This window comes from Leptopilina heterotoma, unplaced genomic scaffold (genome assembly GCF_015476425.1).
Source record: "Leptopilina heterotoma isolate Lh14 unplaced genomic scaffold, ASM1547642v1 Lhet_63, whole genome shotgun sequence".
Lineage (NCBI taxonomy): Eukaryota > Metazoa > Arthropoda > Insecta > Hymenoptera > Figitidae > Leptopilina > Leptopilina heterotoma.
In genome coordinates, this window is record NW_025111149.1 from 3,063,562 (window position 1) to 3,079,502 (window position 15,941).

General features: G+C 32.4%; 1 protein-coding gene across 6 annotated transcripts in view; it reads right to left on the minus strand.

Annotated features, from left to right (window-relative positions):
• LOC122509786 (chromodomain-helicase-DNA-binding protein 7) overlaps positions 1 to 15,941 on the minus strand; it is a 56,361-nt gene that overhangs the window by 35,069 nt on the left and 5,351 nt on the right. For 4 of the 6 annotated variants that reach the window (XM_043624028.1, XM_043624027.1, XM_043624031.1 and 1 more), the window contains one exon: positions 3,601 to 7,220. In XM_043624028.1, the coding sequence (XP_043479963.1) occupies positions 3,601 to 7,113 (3,513 nt within the window). In that variant the 5' untranslated portion in view covers positions 7,114 to 7,220. Of the gene's footprint in view, positions 1 to 3,600; positions 7,221 to 8,732; positions 8,878 to 15,941 lie in introns of those variants that run through there. The other 2 variants (XM_043624030.1, XM_043624029.1) reach the window with 2 other exon arrangements.

Sequence of the window (15,941 nt, forward strand, 5' to 3'; positions counted from 1 at the left end):
TTTACTCTCAATATTTAATATTTTTTTAATATTTATATTTAAATTTTGCTACGCTCCTTCACCTTTTATTGATTTCTGAATTCAATTATTCAAAACTTTAATAAATTTGTTAAATATCATATTTGACCACTTGTTATTTATTTTTCCACTGGAATTAAAATTTTTTAAATTTCAGAACTTCTGAAGTTCAATTGTTTCCAAATAAAAAAAAATAAAAAAAAATTACAACTATAATTTTAAAATTCAATTATTTTTTAGAGTTTAAAAAAAACTACTCTCTAAATCAATTATTTTAATGTAATTATTCGAGAGCTTCGAAAATTCAATTATTTAAATAGAAAAATTCAATTTTTTATAATAGTTCTAATTGTAAGTCTTTAAATTTTCTTTTAAAAAAATTATTAAGGTGATCCAAAATGTTTTGTTTTCAAACTTTTATTTCAAGATTTTTTATGAAAATTCTTAAGAATCCAATTACTTTAGAGAATGTTCGTTCTTAAATAAAAGAAAATTATATTTTCAAAATTTTTAATTAATAATCATTTAAAAACTGGATTATTTTTTTTTAATATTTTCCGAAAAATCTTTTTAACAATTCAATATTATTCAGTTTAATTATTAGAATTCTTCAAAATTTGATTTTCAAAAACTTTTAATCAAATTACTTTCAGTAAAATTTTACAAAATTACAAATATTTAAAAACTTTTTAATTATATTTTTCAAAAATTTAAATAATTGATTTTTGTAAAAGAATTTCAGAATAATTTATAAAACTAATTAATTCTTTAAAAAAATTAAATTAAAAATTCTAAAAGTGATTGTTTCCTCTAAAATCTTAAAAAGTCTTTAATGATATATGTATTTTGAAAATTTAATTATCTAAAAAAATTGTTTAAACTGTTATTTCAATTATTATATTAAAACATTTGACTATAGTTATATCTCACACTCTAAAAGACGAAATAATTTGGATTTTAGGCTGAATACAGAATAGGTTAAAAAATTTAGTGGCGAGTGGCGTGGAGTGTACGATAGTGGGGGCAGTGTCGCCTAGATTTGTGCTTTCAAATTTCGAAAATCGTAACCTCTTAAACAAAAAAAAGAAAAAAAAAGAAAATCGTAACCTCAACTTAAAGTTGAGGTGAAAAAGGTTAAACTTAAAGTCAAAAGTTGCCCCCACTATTGTACATTCCACGACACTCACCACCCTAGCCACTCGCCACTTAATTTTGTAACCTATTCTGTACTCAGCCTTAAACCCAAAAAATAGTATTTCTTCGCAACATTTGTAAGAGAAGTCGAAAAAGTCATATTTTTTTTAAAAAAATGGAAAATATCGTCTTTTTTCAAAATTGTCGGAAATGGTCCAAAAAATCATAATATCCAAGGTCTGAAAAATATACTTCGAACGTGGAAAATTTACTCCGCAAATACTGAAAGTTGCAAAGTAGAAATGCGCAGAAATTTCCGATTAGTTTTGGTTTTACTCTGAAAGTAGTAAAAGTCATTTTAATTCGTATTTCATAGCACTTTTCTTTTTCGTATTTCGGCATTAGAATTAAATTAGTAAAAAATTATGAAACCGAAGTTATCAACGTTTACGTCGACGAAATGAAGCAAAAAAGGTTAAATTTATACAATTTTTAACTAAACTTCAACTCTAAAATTATAAATGATTTTTCCAAAAATTCTAAAGTAGTACATTTTTGAATATTTTAATTTACTTTGATCGAAAGCAATTGAATTTTAAAAAATTATGATAAAACAATTCAAAGAATTAGATTTTTTTAAATATTGTAATGTAATTTTTCAAAAATAATTGAAGAATTTTTTTATAATTAAAAAAAACTTTAAAGAATTTTAATTAAAAATACTTGAAAAAATGATTTATTTTCAATTAAATTTTCCAAAATTTCTATTATTCAAAATCTTTTTAATTGTATACTTCAAAAATGTAATTAGAAAAATTATTCAAAAATAAATTTTCAAAGATTTGTCCATAGTTATGCTTTTCACACTATAAAAATCGAAATAAGTTGTATTTTATACTAAAAATGGTAGGTGGTCACTTTTTCTAAAAAATATTTTCTAATCCTTTTTGTCTAAAAAAAAGCGATTTCTAATGAAATCTGTTTTCTAAAAAACGTTTTTCTAACAAATTTTGATTTTTAAAAAAAGTTTTTCTAAAAAGTTATAATTTCTAATATTCATTTTCCTAAAATTTGTAAAATTCCATAATTTTGATAAAAGTTAAAAAAATTGTTAAAAAATTAAGATTAAGAAATAGAAACTATTTTGCATATTTTCTGTTTCTCAATTATAATATTGTTCACAAACTCATTCTATTATTTTGGGAAAAAAACATTACATATTCCCGTTTTTTCAAATTTTTTTAGAAAATTTTCAATTCTCATAAGGAAATAATTTACATAATTTCTATTTCTTAATTACAATTGTCTTAATAAAATTCAAAGTTTTTTAAGAATAAAGGAAAAAAATGTTTATACATTCTATTTGTACTTGAAAATGAAAATTTTTGAATTTTTAGAAAATAAAGGACAAAATTTTACTCAAAAAAATGTTGTTACATTTATTTACGAATTTCTTTAATTGAAAAATTATTCAAAAAACATCAGTACCTTTTTTTTAAATAAATATTCAAATATTATTATTTTTTCATAGGAAATTACTTAAAAAATTTCAAATTCAAACTTTTTTGAAATTAAACAATTTATAATAATATAAATTTTATAATACTTAAAAATTTATAAAAATAATTGAATAATTGCCAAGAAATTTATTTAAAAAATTGTAAATAATTGAATTCTTTTCGGAAAATTTTATTAAAATAGTAGATTTTGAAAAAGTAGAAAATTTTTTATAAAATTACTATTTCTTATCACAATTTGTTAACAAAATTCTGTTTATTTTTGAAAAAAAATAATTATTTGCATCATTTTTATATCAAAATTTCCAAAATTAATTTATTTATAAAACAGTTTTTGAAAAAATTTTAAATATATTTAGGAAAAAAATCCCTATAATTTCAATTTGTTAATTACGATTTTTAACTAGATTATTTTAAAATTTAGTTAAAAAAATTTGCATAATTTCTATTTTTTATTATATAACTTTTTAACGAAATTTCAAGTATTGTTAAAAAAAAAATTTTGAAAATTACTTTTATTAGAAAAAGAAATTTTTAGAAAATGACCTTTATTAGAAAAAAGAAAATTGGAAAATCCTCTTCCTTAGAAAAGAGTTTCTTAGAAATTCACCTTTATTAGAAAAAAAATTTTCAGAAAATAAAAAATTAGAAAATACATTTTAGAAAAACTGCACCCCAACCACTAAAAAGTATGGTATTTTGTCGCAAAATTTGAAAGAAAAGTAGAAAAAGTCACAATTTTTTAACATAAGTCGAAATTAAGTTCTCTTTATAAAAAATTATTTGCTTCTTCGTTTTTTTTTTTTAAAATGTCTCTTTGTGCCTCAACGGAAACGTTGCTAACTTCTGTTTCATGGAAAATTCAAGTTAGGTGAATTGGTAAATATAAAAATGGTAATTATAAAAAATACTTTAAAAAAGTGTAACTAACCTGAGGACTGTCAACAACAGTAGCAGTAGCAGTAGCAGTAGTTGTAGCAGTAGCAGTAGCCGCAACAGCAACAGCAGCAGGAGCAGGAGCAGGAGCAGGAGCAGGAGCAGGAGCAGGAGCAGGAGGAGTAGGAAGAGGAGCAGGAGCAGGAACAGCAGCAGCAGTGAACATCGGAGTCTGAAGAATGCACTGCGGTCCTCCATTACACTGTTCATTCGTCTCATGCTGCTGAAGTGCTTGCAATTTCTCCTGAAGATTGACAATTTTCTCCTGATTCTCAGGCGCCGGTGGCATGCAATACAATTCCTGCAATTGCTGTTGCAGAGCCGCCCTTTCCTGATGATGAGTCACCGGAGCACAGGAACTAAAGGCAGCCGGCGCAACGGGCGTTGGCGTTGTTCCTGGTGGCATTCCATACACATTCGGCATTGCACTACTACCAACAACCTCATTACCAGTATGGTATGGTTGTCCGGCACCAACCATCATATCATTAGGATACATACTATTCGGCTTTTGGATATTCGTGTACTCCCCAAAGCCCGGCTGTGGTGACATTCCCATTCCCGTTTGTTGAGCCGGTGCTGCTTGGTTTGGAATTTGCTGCGCTGAATTTTGAATCTGTGGAGGTATTTGTTGTTGATGAGAAGAAGAAGAAATTTGCGTGGGTAAATTCGGTGAAATTATATTCACCTGTTGGGGGATATTCTGTCCCATTTGAGGGGTCATTAGTGGTTGTGGTGAGTGACCTAATACTGGTTGTGTTTGACCCAGTGGCTGAGGCGGTGTCATTGGCGCGACTTGGGACATCACCGGCTGTTGTGGAGACGTCTGCATTTGTGATTGACTGATTTGCGGCGATTGCGATTGCGATTGACTTATTTGGGGGGTTTGATTTATCTGTGGGGATTGACTTTGCTGGTGAGTTAGTTGGGGCGATTGGCTCACTTGGGGAGTTTGCGATTGGCTTATCTGTGGCGTCTGGGACTGACTGATCTGCGGCTGTGGAGAATGTCCGATTGGTGGTTGTTGCTGAGTTTGGCTCAGTGGCGACTGCGTTTGGGAGATTTGCTGCGATTGTTGGGGTTGTTGATTTATTGACTGGACCATTTGTTGCTGTTGCGGATTTTGCTGGGGAATTTGCTGTGAAATTTGCTGCGGAATCTGCTGAGAAATTTGCTGCGGAATCTGCTGAGAGATTTGCTGCGGAACTTGCTGGGGAATTTGCTGCGAAATTTGCAACGGAACTTGCAACGGAACTTGCTGCGAAATTTGCAGCGGAACTTGTTGGGCGATTTGCGGTTGGCTCAAGTGTGGTGGAAGGTGCTGCGAGTGTTGGGGCGACGTCTGCGAAACGTGAGGCGAAGAAGGTCCATATTGGCTGGCTTGTGGTTGCGAGACTGGAAGTTCGGAAGTCTGTTCGCTGCTTTGAGTGTCTGGCGTTTTGCATTCGACGCTGGGAGCTGGCGAGGACTGCATTTGCGATTGCTGTTGAACGGATTGCAATTGTGGCGAGTCGTGGCTGCTCTCTAGGTTGCTGCTGGTACTCGAGACGGGCAGAGACTGAACGGGCTCGAGATGGGTTTGCTTCGGTGGTTGCTCCATGGAGGAGGAATTACTCGGCGCGGGACTCCCGCCTTGTTGAGCCATTACTTCGGAACTTTGCATTGGAGTCGCGCCGGTTTGATCGGGCGTTTCGTTGCTCTCGGTCACTGAGGGTGCGATGGAACTTTGCACGATTTTTGGCGGTTCGGTGGTTGTTGTTTCGACTACGTTGTGAATACTGTCGTTGCCGTTTACTGGAAACAGCGAGGAGTTTTGTTCGGAGGTCGAGGGCGACTGGGACTCCATCATTTGTCGGTTGTCGGGAACGGACATACTCGGCCTGATGGGTGACATTTGTTGCTGCTGTTGTTGTTGTTGAGGAGGTTGTTGAGGAGGATGAGGCGGCCAAGATTGGGGCATTGGCATCCTGGGTCCAGTCACCGGTGGCATCGAGTTTTGTGCTGGCGGCTGGGGTAAAATGTTCGAAGAGTGCGACATTGGCGGTCGCGACTGGAACTGTACATAGTCCTGGCTTGGCACGTTGGGATTCGAGACGGCTACCGGTATGACCATTTGTTCCAGGGCTTGAAGAGTGGTTTGTTGCGACGAGGCAGATGGATTCATTGGCATTGATGTCGGAGGACAGGGCGAGACAGACAAGGGACCTGGCTGTCCTTGCTGCTGATGTGGCATTTGTACGTGTGGATGAGGCGAGAGAGTGTTGGGTTTAGCGGGTGACATAATTGGCCTAGGAGACATTTGTTGTTGAACTGGAGGCGGTCTGGGCGACATTTGTGGCCTAGGAGACATCTGTGGCGAGAGTTGTGGAAATGACGATCGATATTGAGGACTCGTACCATGTTTACTGGCATTAAACTGTGGTCCGGGCGCGGAGTGTTGAGGTTGATTGAACATTTGCGGCGAATGATGGGGATACTGAGGATCCATGGGTGGTTGCTGATTGACAGAATGTTGTGGTGCGTGTTGAGGATACTGTTGATGAGAGGGATGAGTTTGATGAGGCGCATGGGACGGATGATGATGAGGCATTCTTTGCGCCTGCTGCTGGGGTGGTTGAGGCTGCTGGGGTTGTTGGTGCATGGTGGCACCGAAACCTGTGTAGCCAGCTGCACCTTGATACATGGCAGCAGGATTGTTCTGCTGATAGTGTTGCTGCTGCTGTTGCTGTTGTTGTTGTTGACCAACCATGTGTTGGTAAACTCCGGTAGCTGCGTTGGTTTGCATTGATTGATGTGGAACACCCATATTGCTGATCATTCCTTGTTGAGCAGAGAAGTGTTGCTGCTGCTGTTGTTGTTGCTGCTGCTGTTGCTGCTGTATTTTCTGATTGATCCCGGTTTGATCCTGCTGATGGGGATATTGAGGAATGTGTTGCCTATAAGTACCAGGTTGAGGTGCCATTTGGTTATAATGCCTCTGCATTTGAGGATAAGCGTTTCCTGCACCTGGCCATCCTTGCATTGCAGGGTCCATGCTCATGTTGGCCCTGGCCATTGGATGCTGCTGCTCCATTGAGTACATACTGTCACTATAAGTTGGGTACTGCCCCCCAGTGCCAGGATGGGGACTTCTGTGCTGGGGGGCTAAGCTACGCGCTTGATTTTGAAAGGCTCCTGGCACCATCGCTCGTTGCGGTGCGCCGCCGTCAAAAGTGCCGATATTTTGATTAAACATACTACGTTGCGAGGGATTTTGCAAGGGGTTATTACTACCAAATTCAGATCCACCGAACGAAGTCAATTTTTGAAGAGGAGATTCTTGAGTTAAACTATACGATTGACTGATGTAACTCCCACCTCCATTGGGACCAGGATTGGGACCATCTCTAGACACTACGACAGAATTGTTCGCACCTGCCGGGTCAAAATGATCGTTCCCCCCAAGATCAGGAAGAGCATCGAGCATTGAGCCACTGACATCTTCTCCAAACAGGTCGTACGAGTCCATGTCTTTATGCTGCACGACTCTTCGCCTCCGTCTCAGGCTTAAGAGAGTATCGAATAATCTTCTCTATAATCAATAACGTACCCATGTTTGTCTCTTCTTTCTTTAGCCTGAAACATCAATCCAAATATTAATCAAAATAATAACAATAACACATGAATCAATACAAATATACAAGTAAAGTAAAAAGAAACTTATTCTAGACACTTTTATATAAATATAAAATCGATATTTTCGAGTAGAACAGTTGTTGATGGTGAGAAACTGAAGTTACGAATTCACGCTAAAGGGGAAAAGCTATACGCTTATGATTATATGTCATAACCGATATAACCCTTCCCCTTCAGAATGTATTCATTTTGCCTGAAAGTCTCTCTTCTGAAGAAATGGCTAGAAAGCTGCAGTAAAAATAGATTATTTGAGAATAAATTTCGCTGTTACGTATTCAATATACTCTTCGTTCAATTAATTTCTGCAAATAAATATTTTTAATTCCTCTTCATTTCACTCCAAATACTTTTTTCTTCAATCAATTATTAGGGAAAAGATAATAAAAAAAATTATTTATGAAAATTAATGTTATACAATTCGTTTTTAAAAAGAAAGTCAATAACAGGTTTCAGTTGAGTTTTACCACTATACTTTTCAGCACACTAATCAAATTGAAATATTTGAAAACAGCTGTAGAATTCATAATATAAAATAGAAATGTCAGCAACAAATTTTCACGTGACTGTTTCTTTTCATTGAGAATAGAAAAAAATTCTTTTTTTTCCAAAAAAGGAAGATACATAAATAAAAATTGAACTATAATTATTTTTCTAAAGCAAATTCAATGAAATTGCACAATCATCATCACCAATGAATGCAATACGTAAAGAAAACGTAGACTCCAAGAATATTATTTCGACAGGCAACTAGTCTTTTAAATTTCATCAATTGTTGATTGAATTCGAAACGTGATGAAATGAAAAACACTTTAGTTTTTATGTGTATAAAAAAGACAACGATACGGAGTAAAGAAAAATATAACTAAAAAGCAATGAAATCGCGAGTGTTAATTAAATTGAAAACGAGGAAAGCACATAAAACATGTGCTGTAAAGAATTTATTGAAAAGATGATAAAAATTTATAAAAATGTATTAAAAATGTATTGAAAATATTTAGAAAAGCTAAGAAATTAGCGGAGGAAAATATTTTGTTTTCTTGGACACGAGCTATTTTCTTCCTTATTAATAGTGTAAAAATAAATCTTGAATTGATGTTTCTTGAGGAATCATCTGTTTTTAAATTAAAATGAAGGCAAGAATAATTTGCGGTGCTGGACACCCTTGAACCAGAGTAGCTTGGAAAAAATCGATCACACCTTTCGGAGAAAATTGAAGCGAGGCGCCGATTTGTTAGACAGACCTCTTGAAATTCCGTAAAGGAAAGGAAAGGTCGAGAAAACCGAGCGCTTCTTATAGAATCAACTATAAACTCCGGAAAGAAAGGATCGGAGCAGGAAATATAAAATTCAAGTGCCGGTGTTCAAAAATCAAGATACCTTTTTGGTGGCATGGAAACAAGAATTAAGAGAGAGAGAGAGATAGAGAGAGAAATTCAAGACTAACTTACAAACCTGACGTAATGGCAAGGTCCTTGAGCAACAATATGCACAGGAGAATTTTGTCGGTGCACAACAATGTACATAAGAAAAACGTTCACTTGCTAAAATGCCGAGTGCAATCTTTTGGATAAGGGGATATGGTGCGGGAGGAGAGAAATCTCACTTTTCGGCGAGGTCGTCCGTCATCTTGTCGTTGATGATTCGTCTCAGTGGATCTCGATTCGAATGAATGCGCGACAGGTTCACGGGTTCTGTGGCATTTGAGCTGATCGAACTTTCAGCCACTTGATAATAAAAAAAACAAGACGTCGAAGCGTACGCCATTATCGCGCGCTCGAGAGAGAGAGAGAAGGAGATTTCCGCTTGGGCATCCGAGAATTCGTGGCGGCCGTCGCCACTCTCGTAAACGCTCGATACTTCACTGTGCGGCGTCACTTTTCCACATAGCGAAGAGAGTCCTTCGCGATTGGCGCCAGGATCCTTCTCTGGCCCATGGACACGTCTTCCTCGAGAGCAACACACTTTACTATCACAACGACGATAGCTTCCCGGAAAGCCACCCTTGGCGGCGCGCGTTCACACAATTTTCACTGAAGGCGGCTGCGGCGGCGGCACAGACCGTCGAGGTGCGAGCGTGTCCATAGGCCCGAATCATTCTACACATCTTTGCCTCCCTCTCTCTTTCGCGATCCCTTTTTCTATATTGCTTTCTCTCTCTCTTGGTACCGGCCACCCGGCCAGTTTCTATCTCTCTTCAACACTCCATGATCCTATATATCACCCTCTCTCTCCCCCTCTCTTTCTAGGTAGTCGGTGCCTCTCGTTTCCTCTTTTTATGAGCTTCTGTCGCTCTCTACCACTCTTTCCATTCCTCCCTCTTTCTCCCTCTCTCACATTCTATTCATCTTTCTCACTCTCCGTCTCTTTTCCCATCAATCTTGCCCTCTCGCTCACTCCATATCTATTCGTCTCTCTCTCTCGGTCGATCCCCACCTTTTGCCCGATGAACTGTTCCCCCTTGACTCCACCCCGAGACAGAACCGAACGAAACTGTATGTAGTCTTGACTCGTAGGTACAGTGCGTACGCACACTTGAACGACAGGCGCACCCACACAATTGAGCATCCAGGATCGTGTCCGCGGAAAATCGCTCCTTTTGCGAGAAATAAATTCAGACAAGAATAACAATGAAAGCCTAAATTATCCTTTTTTCCAAATTCATTTTCTTCACTTTTCTTTCATTTTCTTTCCCTGGGAAGAAAAGGAAACAACCTGCGTTTCTATGAGTACACCATCGAGGAGCGAATGATTCATGTGACATGTCACTGAATACTCCAAAAACCTGTACCCCAGAGGAATGACTAGCTGACTATTATATATCAAGAATATTGGTCAATGCTCCTATCCCTTCATTGTCTCTTTTTTTTCTCTCCTTCTCTCCCTCACTCTGTCTCTCGAAAAAAATATTCCTTCATAGAGAAAAAAACTTTTGATATTTTGTAGGTTCCTGGATATTGATAAAAAGAGAGAGAGAAAGAGGGTGGAAAATAATTTTATAGCTTCGGTCAGCAACGTCTCTTCTTCCTTTGTATACCTCAAAAATTGTCATGTTTTCCATTTTTCCTTCCGATCGATAATCAATATATAAAAAATCATTTTCTCAATCCAATTTCCAAAGTATTCTATATTGCCATAATAATTTTCAATAAGCGATGAATAAAAAGGAAACTTATTTTCAATTTGTACATAATAAATCCATTTGAGTGAAAGTGAGATGACTGACAATATCAGGAAATTAATTTCTTCAGGGGAAAAAAATAGCCAAATACATTTCTCTTCATTTACATAAAATGATCGAAACTGAAAAAAAACGAAAAATTAACCAAATGAATATTTGAATTTTATTGTAATTAATCAACTGATAACTTTATAGATTTACACTGAAAAAAATTGTTTTTACATATTAAAATCAGCGATTATTATTAATAACCGTCTATTAACAAAAAAGTAAATAAAATTGAATCAAAAATTTATTTAAATCAACGATTCTCAAGTTCAAAGGTTCAAATGAACGAAATATTTTCCTAAATTACTTTTAGCAATAAATAAATGTAAAATTAAAAAACTTAATTTTACATTTAGAAACTTTATAATTAATTTTTTTGACAGTGACGCAAAATTATTTTAATAAAAATTCAATTTTGTTCACTTAGAACGTTCGGAGCTTAAGGATCATTTTAAATCAAATAAATTGTAATTGAACCAATAATTTCGGTATTTTAGGCAAATAGCATTAAATTCATTTAAATAAAAATTATTTTTATTATTTGAATCATTATTGAAGTAAATACCATTTAATTGACTCCAATAAAAATTATTTGATTCAAGCAAATATTTAATTGATAATAGTCAATTAATCGGTTATTTGAATCAAATAAAGTTTTTTTTTAGTGTACAATAGCATTTAATTTATTTAAATAATTGTATTTGAACCAATAATTCTAGTATTTGAACTATTTGAAATAAATACCAGTTATATTTTTTTATTAAAATTGTTTTAAGTAAATACCATTTAATTGATTTGGGGTCGTCCATTAACCACGTGGACACTTTTGGGGGGAGGGGGGGGGGTTAAAAAAAGTTTGAAAATGTCCACGATCCCATGTATTTTTGTGTCCACAAGGGGGGAGGGGGGGTCAAAAATCTTTGAAAAACTGTCCACGTGGTATATGAACGGCCCCTCTTAAAAATTAGTTGAAGTTAATACGATTTATTTGACTTAAATAAAAATTACTTGAAGTCATAAGTATTTAATTCAATAAAATATTTTTTAATTAAATCAAGTGAATTGTATTTTAATCAATAATTGCAGTACTTGAAGTATTTAAGATTTAATTGACTTGAATAAAAATTACTTCAAGTCAATACCATTTAATCGACTTAAATAAAAATTTATCTGATAAAAATAAATATTTATTTGATTCAAATTTTTTTTCAGTTTGTAAATAATAAAAAAGAAGTGTAGGTACTAATTTCCTATATCTATATGATCCTCAAGAAAAATTTACAAATCTCGATAAATAAAAACTTGTCCATTCGTGCGAAAAGTGAAAATTTCCCCCCGTTGCGAATCATAGAAGAAAAGATGAAGGAATATTAATGCTCTTAACTAAATTATTCCAAGTTTTTTTCAAACTCTCAACAATTCATTGCGGTTTGAGAGAAACCACACCTGTTCACTTTCAGGGGTTAGGAAAATTTTCCAATGAAATGGCCAGTCCATCACAAAATTTATTTCTTTTCCTTTCTTTTAATTTTCTTCCCTGTGAAATTTTATTTTCCCCCAAAAAGAAACAAGTTTTTCTTATCTCGGTCGAAATGACAAAAGACAATTGGACCGAAAATTGTATTTTTCCCTTATTTCAAAGAATTAGGAGTAATTTTGAAAAATTTTATTTTCCTTGATTATTATTATTTATTTGGGAAAAATAATGGAAAATATTTTAGAGAAAGAAAGAAAAATCAGATTATGTAATTTTTCGAAAAATTGAGACTATATAACGGGCAGAGGTTTAAAGTTTATATGTATATATATATTATTGGAAGAAAAATTATTCCTCGTCATTTACGTAGGAGAATAATAGATAAAGAAAAGTTAGGTACATTGGATGAGCTGTAAATAACTAGGCAGTGTTCTAAAAATAAAACGTCTTCCTTCAGTGAATTTAAGATTTGAACACCAAAAGACTACAGTTATTTCTTAAAAATTCCGAAAACATCTGTTTTATTATAAGGAAATTAAAATAAATAATCCAAAGTCCATTTCAAATTCAAAACTAAATTTCCAATGAAATACAGAAAGAAAACCAAGTTTTCTGAAGAAAATGCCGTTTCGATAATGTCACGTTTTAGTAATTACACTTTTTTTTCTCTAATTAAGAAAATTTCCTCTATATATATACAGAATATAAGAGGGAAAAATAGAATAAATATTCTCAAAAATAGAAATGTTTTCCGACCGATGAAAATTTTACGTAGCTCAAAATTTTTTCGTTCGATAAAAATTTTCATTAGGTACTCAAAATTATTTGTGAAAAAAATTCAAATAATTCATACTTTAAATTAACGATTGGCTAATTAATTCGAATATTTGGTTCAATTACAAATATGTTGCAATAGCTCATCCGTAAATGACAATGAAATAAAATTCCAAGGAGAATAAAATGTTTAATAAAACGTTGACTGATTTCTAAGAAATGAAAGCAGCTAAACGTGTCATCTATACTATTAATTACTCTTATTGAGATCTGAACATTGGAACATTTTCAGGATTTTTTTTTCAACACAATATCTGATAATTACAATCTTAGAAAAAAATCTTAAAAAAAGTATAAATAGAAACGTAAATATAAATAAACATAAGCATATTTTTTAACATAAAAAATATGTATTTTAAATTTTTAAAAAAATTTTTTAAATTCAATTTCCCTAAAATTTTGAATGTTTAAATGAACGAATTTTTTTACGTTTAAATATTTTCAAAAATTTGTTTTATTAAAAAATTAAAAATAAAAATATTAGAAATAGTAAAATACAAATTAAAATTGGGCTAAAAAAATTGTCGCCCAAGTAGGAAAAAGGTTTTTAAAGTGAATTTATTTTTGCCCTTTCGGTTTTAATATTTCTGATTGTCAGTAAAAGGAATAAACGTAAAAGTTAAAATTACAAAAAAAACTCCTAGGGGTCATTCATAAACTACGTCACGCTTTTTCGGACTGATTTTAACCCCCTCCCCCCCTTCGTCACATTTTTTACAAACAAAAAAATTTTTTTCCACATTTCGTCACACATCTTGACACCCGCTCACCTCTAGGAGTGTGACGTAGTTTGTGAACGACCCCCTGTTAATATTTAATTTTAATAACTGCTTGTAAAATTTATTATTTCCTTTTTTAATAATTTGCAAAATTTCAGTCAGAAAACAAGAAATTATAAATATAAAAATTCAGAAGAAACCGTTAAAACATTTAATTCTCTAACTGGAAAATGAATTATTCAATTATTTTACTGTTAGAAAATTTTCAATTAGGTTTTATTTATAAAAATTCAATTATTTATTAAAAAAAACTAAAATATTTTTTAAATAAACTAATTTCTCATAATTTTAAATAAAATTTTTCAAAATTTGAATTTTAAAATTTTTTGACAATGTTTCGTGAAAAATTCTGGGAAAATTTGTTAAATTTACATGTAAATCTTTTTAAAATTAATTAACTAACAAAACTGAAATATTTTGTCTAAAAACTGAAAAACTAATTTTTCAGAATTTTAAATAAAATTTTTCTAAATAAATCTTGTTAAAATTATTTAATCAGTTAATTGTAACTCTTTCAAATTTTCCTAAAATTTTAAATTTTAAATATTCTAATGAAATTTTTTCTGTTTTTTAATATTTTCAAAAATTACTCTCCTGAAATGGAAGATAATGAAAACTGAACATTTTTTAGTTGAAAATTAGTTTTTTGATAAAATACAAATTACAATGGAGCTTAAAAAAATTGTCGTTCATTGTCGTTCGAAAATTTAGGAACTTGAAATAAATATAAATAAAAATTGAAATATGTTCCTCAAATTTTGGATATTTAAATAAGATATTTTCTTATTTCTTTTAAATTGCTTTTTCTGATTCTTTTGTTTCATTAAAAATTTAAGTTCTTAACGCAGTAAATGTTTAGTTTTAATTATGTTTCTCTTTTGTACAATAATTTTGAAAAATAACTAAATAGAAAAAAATTTCGTTCGTTAGAACGTTCTAAACTTTATGAGGATATTTTATGATATTTTTATCAAATAACGGTAAATGACTGTAAAAAAAAAATTTAGAACAGAAACATCAAAAAGAGAATTGAAATCAGATTTTTATACGTTTGTACGACTTTTTAAATTCTTTAATTACTTCTCGTTACCAGTCTCCTTCTCTCTCTTTCTCTCACAATATTACAATCATTTTGTGCCACTTATCTCCAGAACAATTTGTTATTTAAGAATTCAATATTGTTAATTATCGTCTAACTGGAATGAGTCTTTGAAATAAATAAAAAATTACACAGAAAAAAAAGGAAAAAGTGTAATTATTTTCCTATTATTTTCTTTTTCTTCAGTAATTTCACAGTTTTGTGTGTACGATGAACTCTCGAAGAGTTTTTCGGAATAAATTTCCAATTAATTTGAGATGAAGAAAAGAATAGTGGATTACGGCCCTGGGCATACATATCTTTAGAGGCATCACTCTCTTATATATACAACACATCAAAAACTGTTGTGTATTCACATACGAGTAAGGATGAGGCGACACACATTTGTGTGTACAAAGTATTCGATACCGCGGTGAAAGACGGTCGGAGCAATTGGCAGTAGCCAGGCGGGGTCCAAATTATAGCGGAAAGAGAACCAATCAGATTTTACCTTATAAAGCAGCATTGAACCGCAGGATACTTGATTAACCAATCGCGTTCTGTGATTCTGAATCCGAATCCGAAGTGTGCATTCACCTATAGATGCACGTACGAAGGAAAGTACACACGCGTCATTATTATACCAAAGCAACGATGATTCTCTACCATGCAGTTTTTATATTCTCTCTCTCTCGTCTCTATGTTCTTTCTCTCTTTTCCTGTCTCTCTCACTCTCTCTCTCTCTCTCTACAAATAAATAAAATAACTTATTATATACCCTTGGAACAATTATTCGTATGTTTATGATTAAAAATTATCCTTCACAATTATCTTCTTGAGTAAGAATTCTACACGAATTTTCTCATGAAAATTTGTTGCATTTCTATTTTAATTATTTCACATTCGGTCGATATTTGTGAGACAAAACTTGTTTCCATGGACCTAGAAAATTTCGCAAAAAAAAATTCAATTAAATTTTAAAGCTAAAAAATCAAAAGATTGTCACTTTAGTAAAATTTTCTAAATTCAGGCTTCGGAACGACTTTAATGTGCAAAAAAAGTCGCTTTAGTCGATTAAAAATAGAAAAAAAAGTCGTTTATTTAATTTAGTGTTGTCACAAAAATGTTATTTTGTATTTCCCTAATTCTTCACTGGTTTCTAAATTAAATTAATAAATACTTGAATAATTTTGCTAAATAAGTATTTAAATACTTCTTATTTCTTTTTTTACAGGAAATTAGATTTTAAAAAAATATCTCAAAATTA